The sequence below is a fragment of the Bos taurus genome, chromosome 13 (assembly GCF_002263795.3).
Source record: "Bos taurus isolate L1 Dominette 01449 registration number 42190680 breed Hereford chromosome 13, ARS-UCD2.0, whole genome shotgun sequence".
In the NCBI taxonomy this organism is placed as follows: domain Eukaryota; kingdom Metazoa; phylum Chordata; class Mammalia; order Artiodactyla; family Bovidae; genus Bos; species Bos taurus.
This window is the reverse complement of record NC_037340.1, coordinates 64,473,535-64,494,395: the sequence shown is the minus strand read 5'-3', so window position 1 is coordinate 64,494,395 and position 20,861 is coordinate 64,473,535. Positions and strand designations below refer to the sequence as shown.

Here is a 20,861-nt window from a genome sequence, read left to right as displayed (position 1 = left end):
AGAACTAAGATCCCACATGCCTTGCTGTCAAAAAACCAAAACATAAGACAGAAGCAACATTGTAACAAATTCAATACAGACTTTTAAAATGGTCCACGCTAAAAAACAAACACACAAAACACCAACAATGAGCATCCAGAGTTGGGGACTGTGCTGAATCTAAAAACATAAAGTGGGGTGGTGGTGGTGAGGGGGTAAAATAAGTAAATAAAAACATAAAATGCTTTGGTTGGGGAAGGTCCTGCCTAAGAACACAACTTTTTTCCCCCTAAATGATGTTTACATTTTTTTTTTTAAATAACAAACTGTCTGGAGCTGCCTCAAAGTGCTCCTCTGAGAAAAGAGAAGAAAATGCCTACAGAAGTCAGGGAAAGTTTCCTAGAGAGCAGGGCTTAAGCTGGAACTTTAAGAAAGGAGGCAGACAGATGCGGGGAGGTACAGACGTAAACAGCATGCGTAAATGTCCAGGGAAACACGGGTAGCTTGTCTTAGGATAAAGAAGAGATGAGCTTGTCTGGAGTAAAGATGTGTGTGGATGAACAGGGGGAAAGGCAGCTTCTAGTGAGGAGGTAGGGAGAAGTCAGACAACAGAAACTTTAAAAGATAGAGCGAGGACTAAGCAATGTTATGTGTTGGCTGAAAAGCAACAATATTTCTATAAGGTTTCAATCACGTGATCCACTGGGATTCAGTGAGAGGATAATAGCGTGCAAATCATTCAGAGAAGCAGTGGATATAATTATCTTACAGGAAGTTTTGGATGATATATTAGAAATGGAATAGAATCTAAAAAATGGATTCACAGAATCCAAAAAATAGAATCTAAAAAAATTTCACAATGGAGTCATTGTGAAATTGAGGGTGATTTTTTTTTTTAAACCAAGGCCTGAGAACTCAGAGAGAGACAGAAAACAGTAGAAGAAAAGAAACAACAGGAAAATAGAAGGCAAGAAATAAACGGGTGGATATAAATAAATAGATGGAGCTGGTCACGTCTCTAAATGAAGGGAGATTAAAAATGCAGGGGGCCCCAAGAGACCATGCCAGGACTTGTCTGATTTAAATTTTTTATAAGTGATCCAGAAGAAGTAGAGCAAAGTGAAAATTTCAGGACTGCAGATCGTATTAAGCCCTTTCAGGTAGGGGCACGCTCTGCCAAAGGACAGAGAGAGAGAGAGAGCATGCACTGAAGGAATATACTGAGTGGGATGCAAAATGGCAGATAAACGTCACCCTGGGGAAATGTAAGGTAACAATGTGCTCTGGTAAGAATAATCCACAGATAGGGTGTTGTGTTCCAGGCTATCAGTTTTGGCCCAGGAAAGGGATCAGGGAGCTGCTGAGGATTGTTTCCTAAAGGCAGTGTCCTAATATGTTGCGGTCAGGAAGGCTGACAAAATTATGCACACAAGTGGGAAGGGACCTAAAAACCAAAGAGGAAATCATTCTCTATTGTATAAGACGCGAAGGTCGCATATCTGGGGACAATGGTCAGGTTGACATCTATTGAAAGTTAAGGCCCAAGGATAGCTAGAAAAGGGCAACTAAAATGACTCAGAGAATGAATGTGGCTATTCTAGAGGTGGTCTATTGTAAGGGGGAAACTTAAGCATGAAAAAACAAAGGCTAAGAGAGGTGGAATAATCAAAGCCTCTATAAAACTGATAAAAATAAGGAGTAAGTAGCACTACTCTCTCTTCAGATCCTAACATATTCAAACAAAGAGCTTGTTCTTAATGCTTGAAATATCACAGGAATAAACGGGTTTCAAAGTTGCAATCATTTAGCCCCATCTCTTTGTTGTTGTTGAGTTGCTAAGTCGTGTCTGACTCTTTATAGCCTCGTGGACTGTAGCCTGCCAGGCTCCTCTGTCCTTGGGATTTTCCAGGCAAGAATATTGGAGTGGGTTGCCATTTCCTTCTTCAAGGGATCTTCCCGACCCAGGGATCAAACCCTTGGCTCCTGCCATGTCTCCTACATTGCAGGCAGATTCTTTACCACTGAGCCACTGGGGAAGCCCCTCTCTTTTTGTATTAGAGATGGTAAAGTTCAGGAAGGAAATGGCCCAAGGTCACAGAAACCATGGTAGGATTAGAAGCCCAGGCCTCCTAAATCCCAGACTGGGTGGGGTCTTTCCATCTTACCCTGTGCAACTGGGAAGACTAAAGGAATTCTACTTTTTATAGGGTATAAACTCATGAAATGCATCACTTTGATATCAAATAAAGCTGAAAACACAAACAGGCTAAGGAAAGTTTTCACTCAAAGTCAACAACAATTATAAGGCCTTTGGAAGAAAACTATCAGCAAGACTAAAGACTTTCTACACACTTTGATTTGGGGGAATCATATACCTCTTGACAATCTGAAGAAATCTAAGGATTCTCTCCAAGAAAAACACATTTGCACATGCAAACATAATTTTATACAAGATTTCAGACTCCGGTCCCCAGTTAAGAATCCTTGTTCTGGCAGATTCTTCTGAATAGACTGCTTCAACAAACACACTCCATCTCTTATGATAAGTGAGGCAATTACTCTGATATTCTTCATCAAAAAACAAACAGCCCCCTCACCCCACTCCCAAACCTACCGTCTCAATCTCACTTATCAGAATTGCTATAGGTTGGGAGAGACCAAAGAAATTACCTAGTCCAATGCCCCTGCCCCGACTTGTGTGACACAGGATAATGTCATAGTTAAATATGTGGGGGAAAAAAATTGTGGAGACTAGAATCAGCCTGCCTAGGTTAGAATTCCAACTCCATCACTCACTAGCTGTGTGACCTTGGGCAAGTTACTTAGTTCTTGGAGTCTATATCCTCATCTGTAAAATGAAAATAATTACAATTATCTCGTAGTTAGGAGGCTTAAACGAGATAATTCTTATAAAACTTAGCACCAGGCCTGGCACATAGTGAGCGCTCAGTAAACGCTAGCTGGCATGATTGTTATTATTATGCTTGTATCCATGCAGGTATTATGCATGCATCCATCCAATCCCCTCCCGGAGCTTTTGCTTGCACATGTCTGTGATGAGCAGCTCATCGCCTCCCAAGCTGGTTGAGCAGCTCCGATTGTTACAAACTTATTCCGGTATAGAGCGAAATCTGCCTTCTTGCAACCCTTACCCCCGCCCCTGTGGGCCCTAGTTCTGTCCTGTGGGGCCACGCAGAGCAAGTCTATCCTTCCTCCACGTGACAGCCCTTCAGATAGGAAGACAGTGATCGAGTCCTTCCCCGGTCCCCCGCCAACCCACCCCCCCTAATCTTCCCGTCTCCAGCTCGAACATCCTCGGCTTCTCCCAACCCACAACAGACTGGCTGCGCTTACTATTTACTCCCAGGCGTTGTACGGTTTCCCTCACACATAGTCATGCAGGCCACACACCCCACCGCCGCCACAACAATCCCGACCCTCCCGCTCCGCCCCCGCCCGCTGCCCCTGTCCGCGGTGCTGAAGCGGCTCCGGGCCCCGCGGGCCTGCGCGGCCCTCACCGGCCCCCGCCCTGGGTCTCTAGCCCGGACCCCAGGCGTCGACCCCCGGCGCGCCACCTCCGCGCCCCCGGCCCCGGTGCCGCCCCCCGCCCTGCCCGGAAGCCCCGAGCCCGCAGCCCGGCCCGGCGCGGCAGCCCCACCTGCCCGGCGAAGGGCGCCTCCGCCTCGGCCGCCCGCGCCGCCCGGTCCCCGGGCCCCGCCGCCGCCGCCCGCGCGGCGCCCGGGAGGCAGCAGAGCGCGGGCAGCAGCAGCAGCAGCCGCCCCGGGGCCCGCCAGCGGCTGCAGCGCGGGGCCAGGCCCAGCGGCGGCGGCGGCCCCGGCGCGGCGCGGCCGCCCCGGCTCTTCGGCATCCCGGCGGCGGGGCCCGGCCGCCCGGCTGCGATGGCGGCGGCGGCGGCGGCTCCGGCCGGGTTCTCCCGCTGCAGCCGCTGCGGAGCCGCCGAGTCACCGCGCCGCGGACACGCGCCCGGCCCGCCTGTCTCCGCCGCCGCCGCCGCCTCGGCCGCCAGCGCGCCCCCGCCTCCGCGCGCCCCGCCCCGGCGGGGGGCGGCCAGGGGCGCGGGGGCAGCACCCAGGCGGGACCCGCGGGGCCGGCGGCACCGGACCAGCCTCGGGACGCGAGCCGAGGAGTGGCTTTCGGTGCGGGTCGCAGAGGCCAAAAGAACAGCTCCGGAGGCAGGGTCCAAAGAGATGGAACTGGAGGAGGGGGCCCGAGGGGCAGCCCTGTGGGAGGGGGAAGAAGCTAAATAAATAATCCTGGAAACAGAACCGCGCCATGGCTCTGGGGGAGGATATCTGGGATTGGGGGTCCGAAGCCAAAGGCTTAGTCTTGGGAGAGAGGGTCTGAGGTGAGGCGAGGGGTGACACTGCAGGCGGGGGTCTGGGCCTGGCAGAGGGGAGTGAGGCGCTGCCCTGGGGTAACGGTTAGGTTGGAGGGAATGAGCTGAAGAAATAGCCCTGGAGAAGAGGGTCTGAGAAGGTGGCAGTGGAGAAGGGAGGGCAGGGAGGGTGAGAGACTAAAGAATAAACCTGAGGAGCGTTTCAGGGGGTAGACCTGGAGACATTAGGTGACAATAAGGTGAAGCTCATTCTCTCACTCCCAGAGGGAGAGACATCAACCAGACATCTTTCGTCCAAAACCACCCGTATTTATCGAACACTTTCTATATATACATGTAGGGCTCTGGGCTACTTGGGATTAGAAGAGAAAAAAAAGAGGCCGGTTCCCTGAAGTGTAGAGGTTTATAGTTTGGTGAGAAAACTTAACTGGGCGGCAAAAAAAGTGTCAAAAAACATACATGCAGCTGCTCCAGGGATCAAAAGGGACTTGATGGGGTGGTGAAGTCAGGACAGCCATTACTGGGGTCAGGTGGGGCAACTCTGGGTAAGCCTTGAAGGAAAAGTCAAATTTACACGAGGGAAGGGGAATGGAGAAGGCGGGATATTGGGCAGGAAGGTAAGGGTATACAAGATATGGTTGGGCCAGTAGATCTGTTTCTCTGAAGCACAGGGTTTTCCCATAGGAAAGTGCTGGGAAGTAGGGAAATAGTCCAAGACTGTAAATCCTAGGGGAATGGATTATGTTCTGAAGGGCAATGGGAGTGGTGGTGATTGAAGGCTTTTTTGAGCAGGATGGTGTGTGGAAAATGGTGTTTTATGGTTACCTGTAATTTGGAGGTGTCAGGCTTTGGAGTCAGATCCATGTTCAGATCTTGACTCTGTTCCATTTTTATAGAATGATGCTGATATTACTGCATAAGGTTGCTGTAAGGATGAAGTGCTTGGCACCTAGTAGGTGTTGCATATTAGTTCCCCTCCCAGTGTACAAAATAATGACCAGAAGAGGCAGAGAGATTAGTTGGGAGATTACTGGAACTGTCTAGATACAAGGAAATGATGGTAACAGACAGAATTAGCACTTATTGAATGCCTACCATGTATCAAGTACTGGTTTAAACCCTTTAATGTTTTGTATCTCTAACCACGTTTCATAAGTGGCAGAGCCAAAGCAATCTGATTGCATAACTGTTTTTTTTTTTTTTTTTTCCTTTTAGAATGGGGCCATAAAAAAAGAAATTTAAGAGATATTGAACAAAGGAGAGAAGGAAAGGAGTTTGGAGTAATGGCAAACCCAGAAAGATGGGTGATGATATATTTGCAGACTTGTCCTAAGGAGGAACAGGCTTGAGGGAATCAACAAGGAGTTTGGTTTTAGGCTTGCTGCGGTTGAGGTGACCCCTGAGATGGGTACAGCAATGAGTTCAGAGGAGGGTGGAGAATAGATATTTTGGAAACATCCAGGTTAGTATGATAGCTGAATCTGAAGGATAGGAGTAGAAAAGAGAAAAGACTGAGGAATCAGGATTGTGAAATACATATGTGTTAGTTGCTCAGTCATGTCCAACTCTTTGCAACCCCGTGGACTGTAGCCTGCCAGCCTCCTCTGTCCATGGAATTCTCCAGGCAAGAATGCTGGAGTGGGTTGCCATTCCCTTCTCCAGGGGATCTTCCCGATCCAGCGATCAAACCCGGGTCTCCTGCATTGCAGATGAGTTCTTTACCATCTGAGCCACCAAGGAAGGGAGAGAAGGATTTCAAAGCAAGAGAGAGGTGTTGGCAGTGTCAGGGAGATCACAGAGTTGGAAGACTGCATCCACAGCATTTGCTTGAACAGCTCATAGTCTAGGAGGGAGATAGACATAAGCAAGTCATTTTGGTTATGTGATAAATTACAACAGAAATGAGAACAAACTCTTATGGAAACACCGAGGAAAGAGCAACAGACTGCTCAAAGTTAGGAGATTTGGGAGAGGGTGCATTTCAGAAGGAGTAAATAGCACATTCAAGGAGTGAAAGGAAACAGACTGGACTGAGTCTAAGGACAAGATCTGTCTTATTCATTTCCTTATTCCTCAGGCCAAATGCTCATTGAAATGCAAATGAGAATGTAGGGCTCCAGTGGTCTATGCGCCAGCTACCAAGGGTGGTGGACATGAGTGGCAGTAGGTAATTGGTGATAAAGAAGGAAGAGGCTGGATGCTTATAAAATGTAACCCTAAGGTAGGTCCCTAGTAGGAAAGGTCTAAAGAGCTTTGTGAAGCCAGCCCACGAGGAGGTTTACCAGGCTTCAGAGTAACACTCTAAGATGCGGTCACTAGAGGGCTGACTTTTCTTTTCCCGTCTTCATGGAAAAAGCACTGGGCTTAGTTAGTCAGAAACCTGGATTCAGTATTGGCTGTCACTAATTTGTTGTGTATCTTTGGGCAAGTCATTTCATCTCTTTGAGCCTTGGTTTCCACATTTGTAAAGCAAAACTAATGATCCTGACCTCTCCACTTCATGCAGCTGCTGCTGCCTCTAAGTCGCTTCAGTCGTGTCTGACTCTGTGCAACCCCATAGACGGCAGCCCACCAGGCTCCCACGTCCCTGAGATTCTCCAGGCAAGAACACTGGAGTGGGTTGCCATTTCCTTCTCCAATGCATGAAAGTCAAAAGAGAAAGTGAAGTTGCTCAGTCGTGCCTGACTCTTAGCGACCCCATGGATTGCAGCCCACCAGGCTCCTCCGTCCAAGGGATTTTCCAGGCAAGAGTGCTGGAGTGGGGTGCCATTGCCTTCTTCGCCACTTCATGCAGAGGACCACATAAATGCTTGGGATTCACTTTGTAAACTAAACAGTTAATTGAGCAGATGTTAGGAAAAAGTTACGTATTGATAACCTTATCAAGAGGCATTATTTTCATCAGTGCTAGAGCTCCCTATAGGGAAACTGGAACCCTCTCTTTCCTTTACCTCCTCTCTTAATTTTTTGTTCAACAAATATTTCTGAGCTATCATTTGGGTGCTAGCTGGGGTGGGGGACATAAGGGAGATTAAGTGATAATTGCTTGCTCTAGAAACATAGTCAGTTTGGGAGATAGATACATAAATAGACACCAAGAAGATAAAATAGTATGTGCATCACCTGATGCAAGGAGCCAGCTCATTGGAAAAGACCCTTCAGTTTAGTTCAGTCGCTACCAGTTGCGTCCGACTCCTTGCAACCCCATTAACTGCAGCACGCTGGGCCTCCCTGTCCATTACCAACTCCCAGAGCCCACCCAAACTCATGTCCACTGAGTCAGTGATGCCATCCAACCATCTCATCTTCTGTCGTTCCCTTCTCCTGCTCTCAATCTTTCCCAGCATCAGGGTCTTTTCAAGTGAGTCAGCTCTTCGCATCAGGTGGCCAAAGTACTGGAGTTTCAGCCTCAACATCAGTCCTTCCTGATGTTGGGAAATATGAAAGCGAAAGGAGGAGGAGGTGGCAGAGGATGAGATGGTTAGATAGCATTACCAACTCAATGAACATGAATTTGAGCAAACTCCAGGAGATAATGAAGGACAGGGGAGCCTGGTGTGCTGCAGTCCATGGGGTTACAAAGAGCTGGACACGACTTAGCAACTGAACAATAGCAACATGAAGAGGAATCAACAAAAGACACTGAAAAGGAAGAAGAAAAAGAAGAAACCCAGGAGAGTGAGAAATTCTGGAAGAAAAGATTGTAAGAAAGAGAGAATAAACGATGGTGTTACATGTTGTTTACAGATCTAATCATATGCAGATTAAGAAATAGTCATTGGACATGGAAGGAAACTAAATGTCCGTTAGTCAATGGATAGAGAAGATGTGGCACATACACAGAATGGAATGCTACTCAGCCATAAAAAGGATGAAATAATGGTTTTGGCCGCAACACTGATGGACCTAGAGATTATCGTACTAAGTGAAGTTAAGTCTAAAAGAGAAAGACAAATACGATGTGAAGTCTAAATTAGGACACAAACGAACTTATTTACAAAGCAGAAACAGGCGCACAGACATAGAGAACAGATTTGTGATTATCAAGGGGGAGGGATGTAGGGGAGAGGTGGACTGGGAGTTGGGGATTAGCAGATGCAAACTCTTATATATAGAATGGATAAACAGCAACCTACTGTATAGCATGAGGAACTATGTCCAATAAGCCATAATGGAACAGAATATGAAAAACAACACGCATTTAAAAATGGTCATTGTATTAACTGATGTGGAGGAGTCAGTGATCTTGAGAAGAGCAATTTTGGGGCATGTAAGGGATGAAAATATGATTTGGAGTAAGTTCAAGAGAATAGAAGAGGAACTGAAAATGTTGAGTGTGTATATATACCTTTTTCAAGCTTTGCTACAAAGGGAAGGAGAACATGTGGCAGCTGGAGAAGGAAGTAAAGTCAAAAGAGGGTCAATTGTTTTTGTTTGTTATCAATATGGGAGAAATAATGTTTAGATGCTGACAAAGAATGCTCCAGTAGACAGAGAAAATTTGATGCTGCAGGAGAGGGGGAGCATTGCTGAAGCCACGTCCTTGAACACACAAGTATACAAGTGGAGAGCTGGCTATGAGCCAGGACGCTTCATCCACAATTAGACGGGAGAAGAGGATTTGTAGAAGTGTAAGCTTGGTGCCAGAGTGGCAGAGAGTAGAGGGGAACTTGCACTTACTGGCTACTTGCTTTTGTCCAGCATTGTGCTAGATGCTCTCCTCATAATAGTCTTTGATGTAAGAGGGAGATGGATTATGAGGCTGTTGGAACAAAGGTACAAAAGTTGAGAACTGCACTAATGTTCCTAAAGTTTTAAGACACCCTGCTCTGTGTGTTCCTCCCATAGAACTTTTCCTTTTTTTTCTAGATCACCTTGGCTTCTCATTGCAGATATCAGAATGCCTTCTATTTGGTGATAAAGATACTTTGCTTGGCCAAACTTGAGTCAGGCTCCTAAATCCTTTCCTGGGACCATCTGTGTACATGTCCTCGTAAACCTCTAATTTTGTTTTCAAAATAGTTTTTTTTTTTTAAAAAAAAACTTATTATTAATATTGTTATTTCATTTATTTTTATTTTTTGGCCATGCCATGTGCCATGTGGGATCTTAGTTCCCCTACCAGGGATTGAACCCTTGTCCCCTGGTTTGGAAGCTTCAGAGTTTTAACCACTGGGCCCACCAGGGAAGTCCCATAAATGTCTAATTTTAGCAGGAACCCAGCTAAGTCAGTTTAACCAGAAGCCTCCTCTCCCCTCGTTATCTGATCACCCTCAATATCGAATCAGGTCCCTCATCCTCCTCCATCTCTCAGGTGATGTCTGATCACCCTGCCTTATCTTCAGCAGGAATCCTGTTAGGTTGGTTTAACCAGAATCCCCTTACCCCTGCTGTTTCTTCTCAGCATCTTCTAGTAATTTTCCATTCCCTGCTCTTTGCCTACAAATTCCCACTTGCCCATTCTGCATTCATAGTTGAGCCTAATATCCCTCCCCCAGGGCAAAATTCCATTGCAGTGGACCATATATCTATTGCGATAGTCCCCCTCAGAGAATAAAGTCTTCCCTACAGTGCTTTAACAAGTGTCACTGAATATTTTCCCCCTTTAACACTGAGTAGGAAGAAAGTAACTTGTTAGCTCAACTGCAGTATAGAGATGCCTGCTTCTTCTAAAGAAGAAAACCGTGGAGTGGTCCCCACAGTCTGCAGCACTGGGCTGCTCTTGGTACTGGAGGGCTCTGGGCCTGAAACTAGGCAAATTTACCCAAAAGATAAAGACAGAAAGAAAATACAGGGATAGAGGAGAATGATGTTCTGATTTTGAGTCTGAAAGGAAGTATAGCTGGGAGGTTGGAGGGCATGATCCATCTCAGGAAGTCCTAATTTTTCCCCTCCCTCTGAATTCCTAGTACAGCAGCTGACATTTAATAAGGGCTAATTATGCGCAAAGTAATTATCTTCATTACGTCACTTATTCTTTACAATTATCCTGTGAGGCAGATTCAAAGAAAGGATGAGAGAAGAATTGATCTACCTGATGATGCACCTGGAAAATGGCAAAAGCAAGACTAAAACCCAAGTGTCTGACACTAAAGCTTGTGTCTTTAACTCCTTGTTCCTTTGTACATTCATTAATCACCTTAAAAATTCTATAAACATTACTAAGCAACTATTCCGAAAGGTGCTATGGTAAATGAGACTACAGGTAAAAGAGCTAAGACCTGAGCATGCATGTGTGCATGCAAAGTTGCTCAGTCCTGTCTGATTCTTTGCAGCCCCATGGGCTGTAGCCCATCAGCCTCCACTGTCCGTGGGATTCTCCAGGCAAGAATATTGGAGTGGGTTGCCATGCCCTCCTCCAGGAGATCTTCCCGACCCAGGGATGGAACACAGGTCTCTTACATCTCCTGCATTGGCAGGCGGGTTCTTTACCACCAGTGTCGCCTGGGAAGCCCTTGAGCACAAGCGGTGTCAAATGACCACAAAAAGTTACAACATCCTCTAAGATTTCAGAGGGGGTGAGGTCACTCTGACTAGGGAAAATCAGAGATCAAAAAGGCTTCCAAAAGAAACGGCATTTGAGATGAGCCTATCTAACCAAGTAATATGTTTAAAACTAATTGTTTCATGTGCAATATACACTGAACATTACCACACATGTGTTTAAAAGTTATAAGCAATGACAAGAGTATGTGAAGTTTTAATGGGCAGAAAGTGAGGATTAAGGCATGGAGGAAGGAAAGGATGTGATTGTTCAAGATATAGAGAGGTCCCGGTTCAATCTCCTACCTCTGTCTCAGAATGCAGCCTCAAATGACTCCGGGTCATTTTCTGCTTAGATTTTTTTCCCTTAGGAACATCCTCAAAGTGATGTCCATTCAATAAAATACACTCAGTCATTTAAAAAAATGAGGAAGTACTTTACAAACTGTTAGGAAATTATTTCCAAAATAAGATGTTAAACGAAGGAAAGTGCAGAATACTGGGTATAATGGGGAAGAAAGAGTGTGTGTGGATATATGTGCGTGTGTATGTGCAATCCCTTGTTTACAATAAAATATGGAAAGATACCCAGGGCACAGATAATAGTGATTGCCTTCCTAGAGAGGAACTATGTGGCTTGAGGATATGGTGAGAGAAGATTTTCAGTGTATACCTCTATGACTCTTTAACCATGTAGATATATTATCTATTAAAAATATATACATATAGTGACTTCCCTAGTGGTCCAGTGGTTAAGATTTCACCTTCCAATGCATAGGGTGTGGGTTCAATCCCTGGTTGGGGAGCTATGATCCCACATGCCTCAAGGCCAAAAACCAAAACATAAAACAGAATCAATATCATTACAAATTCAATAAAGACTTTAAAAATGGTCCACATCAAATATAAATAAGTAGATAAATAAATGGGCTTCCCTGGTGGCTCAGATGGTAAAGAATCTGCCTGCAATACAGGAGACCTGGGTTCGATCCCTGGGGCAGGAAGATTCCCTGGAGAAAGGCATGGCAAGCCACTCCAGTATTCTCACCTGGAGAATTCCATGGACAGAGGAGGCTGGCAGGCTACAGTCCATGGGTCCGCAGAGTCGGATATGACTGTGCAACTAACACTAGCACATTCTTTCAAAGGAAAATAGGTACGAAGTGTAGCTCCTGCAGAGGTAGGGGGCAGAAAGCAAACTTAGATACAGACAAGCAAAGTTAGGAGCACTTATATGCAGAGGACATCGCAAAACGCTGGGCTGGAAGAAACACAAGCTGGAATCAAGATTGCCGGGAGAAATATCAATAACCTCAGATATGCAGATGACACCACCCTTATGGCAGAAAGTGAAGAGGAACTAAAAAGCCTCTTGATGAAAGTGAAAGAGGAGAGTGAAAAAGTTGGCTTAAAACTCAACATTCAGAAAACTAAGATCATGGCATCTGGTCCCATCAGTTCATGGGAAATAGATGGGGAAACAGTGGAAACAGTGTCAGACTTTTATTTTTGGGGGCTCCAAAATCACTGCAGATGGTGATTGCAGCCATGAAATTAAAAGACGCTTACTCCTTGGAAGGAAATTTATGACCAACCTAGATAGCATATTCAAAAGCAGAGACATTACTTTTCCAACAAAGGTCCATCTAGTCAAGGCTATGGTTTTTCCAGTGGTCATGTATGGATGTGAGAGTTGAACTATGAAGAAAGCTGAGCACCAAAGAACTGATGCTTTTGAACTGTGGTGTTGGAGAAGACTTGAGAGTCCCTTGGACTGCAAGGAGATCCAACCAGTCCATTCTGAAGGAGATCAGCCCAGGGATATCTTTGGAAGGAATGATGCTAAAGCTGAAACTCCAATACTTTGGCCACCTCATGCGAAGAGTTGACTCATTGGAAAAGACTCTGATGCTGGGAGGGCCTGGGGGCAGGAGGAGAAGGGGGCTATGGAGGATGAGATGGCTGGATGGCATCACCGACTCGATGGACATGAGTTTGAGTGAACTCCGGGAGTTGATGATGGACAGGGAGGCCTGGCGTGCTGCAATTCATGGGGTTGCAAAGAGTCGGACAGGACTGAGCGACTGAACTGAACTGAAAGTAAAAAAAAAAAGAAAAAAAAAAGCTAGGAATGTTCAGACCTGCTCACTGTTCTATCTAACTTCTATCTAGATAAATAAATAAATTTAAGTTGAACTTCTGAAAAACTAAGTGTATTAGTCTCTAAAGGACATTACCTGAAAGGAGGGCATTTATATTATGATATGGGGACTTCCCTGGAGATCCAGTGGTTAAGACTCCGCCCTTCCAAGGCAGAGGGCGAGGATTAGATCCCTGGGCAGGACCAAAAACTCACATGCCACCAGTGGTATAGCCAAAATAATAATAATAAATAAATATATTATGATATGGTAGAAGCAAAAGCAGTTCACTTAGGTGATCAGTTTCGAAATTTCAGTCCTTGATTTTCATGGCCCAAAGAAACATCAGAAATAAAGTAAAAAGAAAAAAACCAATAAATACAAGGTTAAATATTTATTATTAATATTCTTAACATAAGACAGCTCTTTAGAAACCAATAAAAAAGGGTCCATTACATAGTTCAGAAATGGCAAAGGATGAAATGGGCTTCACGTAAGCAGAAACATGGACGTATGCTCTTCTTTTTAAAGTCCAACTTCATTTGTAACTAGAGAAAGGCAATTGGAACAAGGAACTGTTGCTTTCTCACCTATGAGACTGCAAATACCAAAAAGCTGGATGTTACAGAGTGTTAAAGAGGGCATGGTGAAAGTACTTTGAGAAAGAATATAAATTGGTAGGTTCTCTTTGGAGCAGAAATTAGTGATGCTTTTCAACCTGGAAAATGAGAATGTGTCTTTGACTCATCAATTCTCATTTGGAGAATTTATCCTAGACGGATAATCCTAGCATATGTTTTCAGACAAATGTATAAAATTATTCATTGCAGCATTCTTTGTTACCTGAAAGGAGGGCATTTATATTATGATATGGGGACTTCCCTGGAGATCCAGTGGTTAAGATTCCACCCTTCCAAGGCAGAGAGCGAGGATTTGATCCCTGGGCAGAAAAAAAAAAAAAAAGATCCTTGGGCAGGACCAAAAACTCACATGATCAAACTCAACCTAAATATTTTCCAATTGGGGAAACTGCTACATCTAAACAGAGGAGCACTAGGTAGGTGTTGAAAGGAACAGTGTGCTCCCATATGACTGTTACAACAAGATTAATTTATCCCCTCTCGTTATCTCCTGTTTGGACTACAGTGTGCCGCCAGGTTTCCCTGCCTTTATCTTGCAGGACCTGCTACATAATGTGCAGGCCCAGGGCAAGAGGAAATTTCAGGGCCCCTTATTTAAAAAACATTATGAATTCCAAGATGACGGCAGCAGAGCATTAAAACAAGTGTGAGGCCCTGTGTGACCGCAGAGATTGCACATCCGGGAAGCTGGCTTTGCTTCCGCAGGGACAGCTTAGACACTGGCTGCCAAAATGGCATGCCGTTTCCTCTGCCCCTACCATCTTTCTGCCACCGTCTGATGCCTCTCATGTCTATCAAGAAGTAACTCAAATTACAGGGGAAATTTTCCCTTGAACTCTCTCACCCAAGACACTCTTTCTTCACTGCTCCTCCAAACCTTCCAGATTGTTTTATTAACCTTTTTTTTTTTTTTTCCTTTTTGGCCACAGGTGGGATCTTAGCTCCCAGGCCAGTGATTGAACCTGCGCCCCCTGAATTGGAAGCGCTGAGTCTTAACTACTGGACAGCCATGGGAGTCCCTGTTTTATTAACTTTTTAGCACAGTGTATTATGATTATTTGTTTAAAAATCTCCCCTCTAAGCTTCTCAAAGGTTTGGCTTATGCTTGTTTGTGTAACCCTAGAACTTCATACATTGCCTGGACATGGGAGGTGAGGAATAAATGAATAGGAGTGGATAAAAAGTTGGGCGTGTGTGTTAAATGATCAGTCATATGGTTTCACGGTTATATTTTGCCTTTATGTTGCTAAATCAGATTAGATTCTAATTTCACTGAGGTCAGCAGGCCCTGATGACTGGCTTTTGATTCTAAGAGCCATGATAGTTTCAGATGGTCCCCTGAAGGGGAAGAAGGAGCTTGAAGCCTTTGGAGGAACTGAAAGCCTTTGGAGGACCCCCCAAGTCACCCACCCCTATCTCTGCATCTCCTTTTATACCCTTCAGGCATTTAAAAATAGGGGTTTGATTTCATCAGGTCCAACTGACCCCATCAGTCAGTTCCAGGAACCAGCAGTAGTTTCAGATTGCCTCTAATCCTTTGGAACACTGGCTTTCAAATGGGGGTATGCGGTACCCTATGCTATAGGGGCTTAAGCCTCTTGATGAAAGTGAAAGTGGAGAGTGAAAAAGTTGGCTTAAAGCTCAACATTCAGAAAACAAAGATCATGGCATCCGGTCCCACCACTTCATGAGAAATAGATGGGAAAACAGTGGAAACAGTGTCAGACTTTATTTTTCTGGGCTCCAAAATCACTGCAGATGGTGACTGCAGCCATGAAATTAAAAGACACTTACTCCTTGGAAGGAAAGTTATGACCAACCTAGATAGCATATTCAAAAGCAGAGACATTACTTTGCCAACAAAGGTCCGTCTAGTCAAGGTTATGGTTTTTCCTGTGGTCATGTATGGATGTGAGAGTTGGACTGTGAAGAAGGCTGAGCACCAAAGAATTGATGCTTTTGAACTGTGGTGTTGGAGAAGACTCTTGAGAGTCCCTTGGACTGCAAGGAGATCCAACCAGTCCATTGTGAAGGAGATCAGCCCTGGGATTTCTTTAGAAGGAATGATTCTAGAGCTGAAACTCCAGTACTTTGGCTACCTCATGCAAAGAGTTGACTCATTGGAAAAGACTCTGATGCTGGGAGGGATTGGGGGCAGGAGGAGAAGGGGGCTATGGAGGATGAGATGGCTGGATGGCATCACTGACTCAATGGACGTGAGTCTCAGTGAACTCCAGGAGTTGGTGATGGACAGGGAGGCCTGGCATGCTGCGATTCATGGGGTCGCAAAGAGTCGGACACGACTGAGTGACTGATCTGATCTGATGGGGTTCTTACAGAGAAGGCAATGGCACCCCACTCCAGTACTCTTGCCTGGAAAGTCCCATGGGCAGAGGAGCCTGGTAGGCTGCAGTCCATGGGGTCACTATGAGTCAGACACGACTGAGACTGAGCAACTTCACTTTCACTTTTCACTTTCATCCTTTGGAGAAGGAAATGGCAACCCACTCCAGTGTTATTGCCTGGAGAATCCCAGGGACAGGGGAGCCTGGTGGGCTTCCATCTATGGGGTTGCACAGAGTCAGACACGACTGAAGTGACTTAGCAGTAGCAGTATAGGGTTCTCAAGTACTCATCATTTTTAAGGGAATTTATTTCCAGATCCTCCACTTCTGTATATATTCTACCAGAGAAAGTTCTGGGCTAGAGGCTTCAAGCTGGCTTTTGCTTCAGAATTGTAGTTCTGCTAGCCTTCATAAGAAAGGCGTATCCTGGGCCAATGTGAATCTTACTGTAGTACATCTATTGCCTGGGGCAATTAAAAATACATTTTTTGCCTGGAGCAACACAAAATCCTGGAAGTGACAAAGGGGCAGCATTTCCCTGAGTATCAGTTTCTGGGAAGATCTTTTAAGTATTAATGTAATGACCTACAACACTCTGAGTTTCAGTACACAATGTAGTGATTTGATATTTCTATATATTACAAAGCAGTCACCACAATAAGTCTAGTACTATCTGTCACCATACAAAGTTATAACAGTGTTGCTATGTTCCTTATGCTGTGCATTTCATCCCTGTGACTCATTTATTTGGTAACTGGAAGTTTGTACTTAATCTTCCTCACCTATTTCACTCAGCTCCATATTCCCTCCCCTCTAGCAACCACCTGTTTGTATCTATGAGTCTGTTTGTTTTGTTATGTTTCTTCATTTGTTTTGTTTTTTAGATTCCATATGTAAATAAACCATATGGTATTTGTCTTTCTCTGTCGGACATCTCACTTAGAATAATACCCTGCAGGTCTATTTATCCATGTTGTCACAAATGGCAAGATTTCATTCTTTTGACGGCTGAGTAATATTCCATTGTATATATACAGCACATCTTCTTCAAACGTTCATTTGTCAATGGATATTTAGGTTGCTTCCATATCTTGGCTATCGTAAATAATGCTGCTATGAACATTGGGATGTATATCTTTTTTAATTTATGGGTTTTTCCCAGAAAAATACCTAGAAATGAAATTGCCAGGTCACATGGTAGTTCTAGCTTTAATTTTTTTAAGAACCTCCATCCTGTTTTCTGTAGTGGCTGGATCAATCTCATTCCCACCGATAGTTCATGAAGATTCCCTTTTCTCCACTTTCTCATCAACATTTATTTGTTGTCTCATTGATGATAGCCATTCTGATAGGTGGGAGGTAATATCTCGTTGTGGTTTTGATTCGTATTTCCCAATAATCAGTGATGTTGAACATCTTTTCATGTGTCTGTTGGTCATCCATGTGTCTTCTTCAGAAAAACATCTGTTCAGGTCCTCTGTTCATTTTTCACTTGGGTTGTTTATTTTTTTGATGTTGAGTTGTATGAGTTCTTGGTACAATTTGGTTATTAACCCCTTATCAGATATATCATTTGCAACTATCTTCTACCACTCAGTAGGCTGCCTTTTTCATTTTGTTGACAGTTATCAGGGAAATATCTTTTCATTATCGGGGACATCATTTATCAAAATCATTTTGAGTGGTATGTGGAAAAGAAATTGTATGAAGACCACCGGTTCAAAACAACACATTATGGTAGCCTCTGGAGGGTTTCCTAGGAAGTCCTGGCCTGGTCTTCTCAGTCTCTGGGCCTCTGCAACTGGACCTCAATTTTACCAGAAGGGTCAGGTAAATAACTTTTACTTGATTTCTTTTAAAAATACTTAACTAATATATTTATTTTGGGCTGCACTGGGTCTTTGTTGCTGCATGCAGGCTTTTTCTAGTTGCAGGAAGTGAGGACTACTCTCTAGTTGCCTTGAGGTGCGCAGGCTTCTCACTGCAGGGGCTTCTCTTGTTGCAGAGCATGAGCTCCATGGTGCTTGAGCTTCAGTAGTTGTGGTACACAGACTTAGCTGCCCTGTGGCATGTGAAATCTTCCTGGACCAGGGATTGAACCTGTGTCCCCTGCTTTGGAAGATGGATTCTTAACCACTAGACCACTAGGGAAGTCCTTACAGATTTCCTTTTTTAAAAGCTTATTTATGTAATCTTCACTTGATTTCCTCATAACTTCCAGTGCAGCTGGCAGTCTCCCTCTTCAAACGCATTCTTTCCGGGGCTTTTGCACTGCCATACTCTGATTTATCTTTCTACGTCTACCCTTCATCTTAAGTTTCCTTTTCTAGTACCATCTCTTCCACTACTTTTTCAATTCAGGAGTTTTGCACTTCAGTTATACTCCCTCTTCTCTTTCTGTTTTGTTTCTGTTTCTTGCTGCCTTTGCTTATTTGTATTCCTAGCAATTCATGCTGACAAGTCTTTCTCTGTTGCTTTTCCTTGAAAGCAATACTTTAAGGGAATTCCAGTGGGCACTGAGTGATATTCTGCATACCCATAATCCAGCCCCTAGACCCACTTCCCCTCCTCTTTCTGCTCTTTTCTAAGAGAGTTCCTCTATTAACCACAATTTTCAATACCATCCGCATCCCAACAAATCCAAGATTTCTTATTCTAGCCTAAGATCTTGTTCCCAAATTCCTAAATCCTGTTGCTTATTACACATCTATACCTGAAGGTCCCACAGAATTCATGCTAAAAAACCCCGAAAGCCAAACTCATGTTTGTCCCATTAAGAATATCATCTTCTGCTAAGCTTCCTCAACTGAGTCACAGTATTCCATCTGCCTAGTTCATGCCAGAGGCCTGGGAGGCATCCTTGATACCTCCTTAACCTCCTCCACCCCCACTCCAGTACTCTTGCCTGGAAAATCCCATGGACGGAGGAGCCTGGTAGGCTGCAGTCCATGGGGTCGCTAAGAGTCAGACACAACTAAGCGACTTTGCTTTCACTTTTCACTTTCATGCATTGGAGAAGGAAATGGCAACCCACTCCAGTGTTCTTGCCTGGAGAATCCCAGGGATGGGGAGCCTGGTGGGCTGCCGTCTATGGGGTCGCACAGAGTCGGACACGACTGAAGTGACTTAGCAGCAGCAGCAACCTCCTCCATAGCCAATAAACATCCTATTCCTATGGATTACACTTCATGCATGATTTCCCTAAGCCTCCAGACTAGGCTACATACCTCCATTCTATACCCTCAGATAGCACCTTTTACTTTATAATACTTATTCAAATTGTAACTACATAATTATTTGTGGAAGTCTCTCCCCTCTTACGTCATAATCTCGGAAAGCACAAGGACCATGCCTGCCTTTTTTCTGACACATGGTAGGATCTCAATAAATACTTGTTGAAAGAAAGACAGTGAAAGTGAAAGTCGCCCAGTAGTGTCCGACATTTTGCAATGGATTATACAGTCCGTGGAATTCTCTAGGCCAGAATACTGGAGTGGGTAGCCTTTCCCTTCTCCAGGGGGTCTTCCCAACCCAGGGATAGAACCCAGGTCTACTGCATTGCAGGTGGATTCTTTACCATCTGAGCCACAGGGAAAGCCCAAATTTAATATTGTTAATTTAACAAATATGAACACAGATTGTAGTAACTATGCCTGTTTTGGCAACTTAGTGCCTAATGCTATGTGCCCAGTAGGGGGAAGCAGAGTACAGCTAATGGAACGCATCTCATCAGTTGTTGAAAAGGGTGACTGAGGAAATGATTTAAGTTTTCTGAGACTCTATTTTCTTCCTTGGAAATTAGGGCTAATTCTTCTCCCCACAGGTCAAAAGAGATAAGTAGATATAAAAGGGCTTTAGTGCAAAAAAAGAGAGTGTTATTGGAGTCAGTTAGGATAAATATTTGTTGAATAACCAGAGACAGAGGAAGAGGATCTGGTTACACTCTGGAACAGATGTGAGCGGAAACTGGACAGTCAGAAGAGATGGAATGAAAGTTCAGGGAAGAGGCTGGCCTGAGTCCAGAGCCAACCGGAGGCAAAGCTGTGAAGTTAACACAGTGTGCTCTTGGCAGGCTCCTATCTCTGCTCTCTGCTCACTGCCTGTGCCCCCTCCCACCTCTGCCCTCTAGCGCCCTATCACTCACCATGATGTTGCAGCCCATTCTTCCCCTTTCCTCTCATCAAAGCACGTCTGGCCTGTGTCCCAGCCCTTCAGAGGACTGCGCATTGCCATCCACAACGACAGCCAGTCAACCCGATAAGGGGCCCTGGCTAACACAGTATGGCAAGTAGTGCGTTATTTTATTGCCCCCAGTAATAGGATTTGGACTTTCTTGTTTTAAAAAAATAAATTAATTAACTAATTTTTTTTAGGAATTTGACAAAGACACTTGCTTCTTGGAAGAAAAACTATGACAAACCTAGACAGTGTATCAAAAAGCAGAGACATCACTTTGCTGACAAAGGTCATATAGTCAAAGCTATGGTTTTTCCAGCAGTCATGTATGGATGTGAGAGTTGGGCCATAAAGAAGGCTAAGCACCGAAGAATTGATGCTTTCGAACTGTGGTGCTGGAGAAGACTCTTGAGAGTCTCTCGGACAGCAAGGAGATCAAACCAGTCAATCCTAAAAGAAATCAACGCTGAATACTCATTGGAGGGATGGATGGCCAATACTTTGGCCACCTGATGTGAAGATCTGAGTTATTGGAAAAGACCCCAATGCTGGGAAAGATTGAGGGCAGGAGGAGAAGCAGGTGACAGAGGATGAGATGGTAGGATGTCATCATCGACTCAATGGACATGAATTTGCGAAAACTCCAGGAGATAGTAGACAGGGAAGCCTGGAGTGCTGCAGTCCATGGGGTTGCAAAGAGTTGAACACAACTGAGCGATTAAACAACAACTCAAAAAGA

At 44.7% G+C, this 20,861-nt stretch overlaps 1 protein-coding gene across 1 annotated transcript in view; it reads right to left on the bottom strand.

Moving 5' to 3' along the window:
• The window catches only part of MMP24 (matrix metallopeptidase 24), a 70,300-nt gene extending 51,028 nt beyond the window's left edge, over positions 1 to 19,272 (bottom strand). Inside the window, exons 1-2 of the mRNA XM_025000899.1 lie at positions 19,268 to 19,272; positions 3,638 to 4,220 (exon numbers count right to left, since the gene is read on the bottom strand). Of these exons, the coding sequence (XP_024856667.1) occupies positions 3,638 to 4,220; positions 19,268 to 19,272 (588 nt within the window). The remainder of the gene's footprint in view (positions 1 to 3,637; positions 4,221 to 19,267) is intronic.
• Positions 19,273 to 20,861: the final 1,589 nt, after the last annotated feature.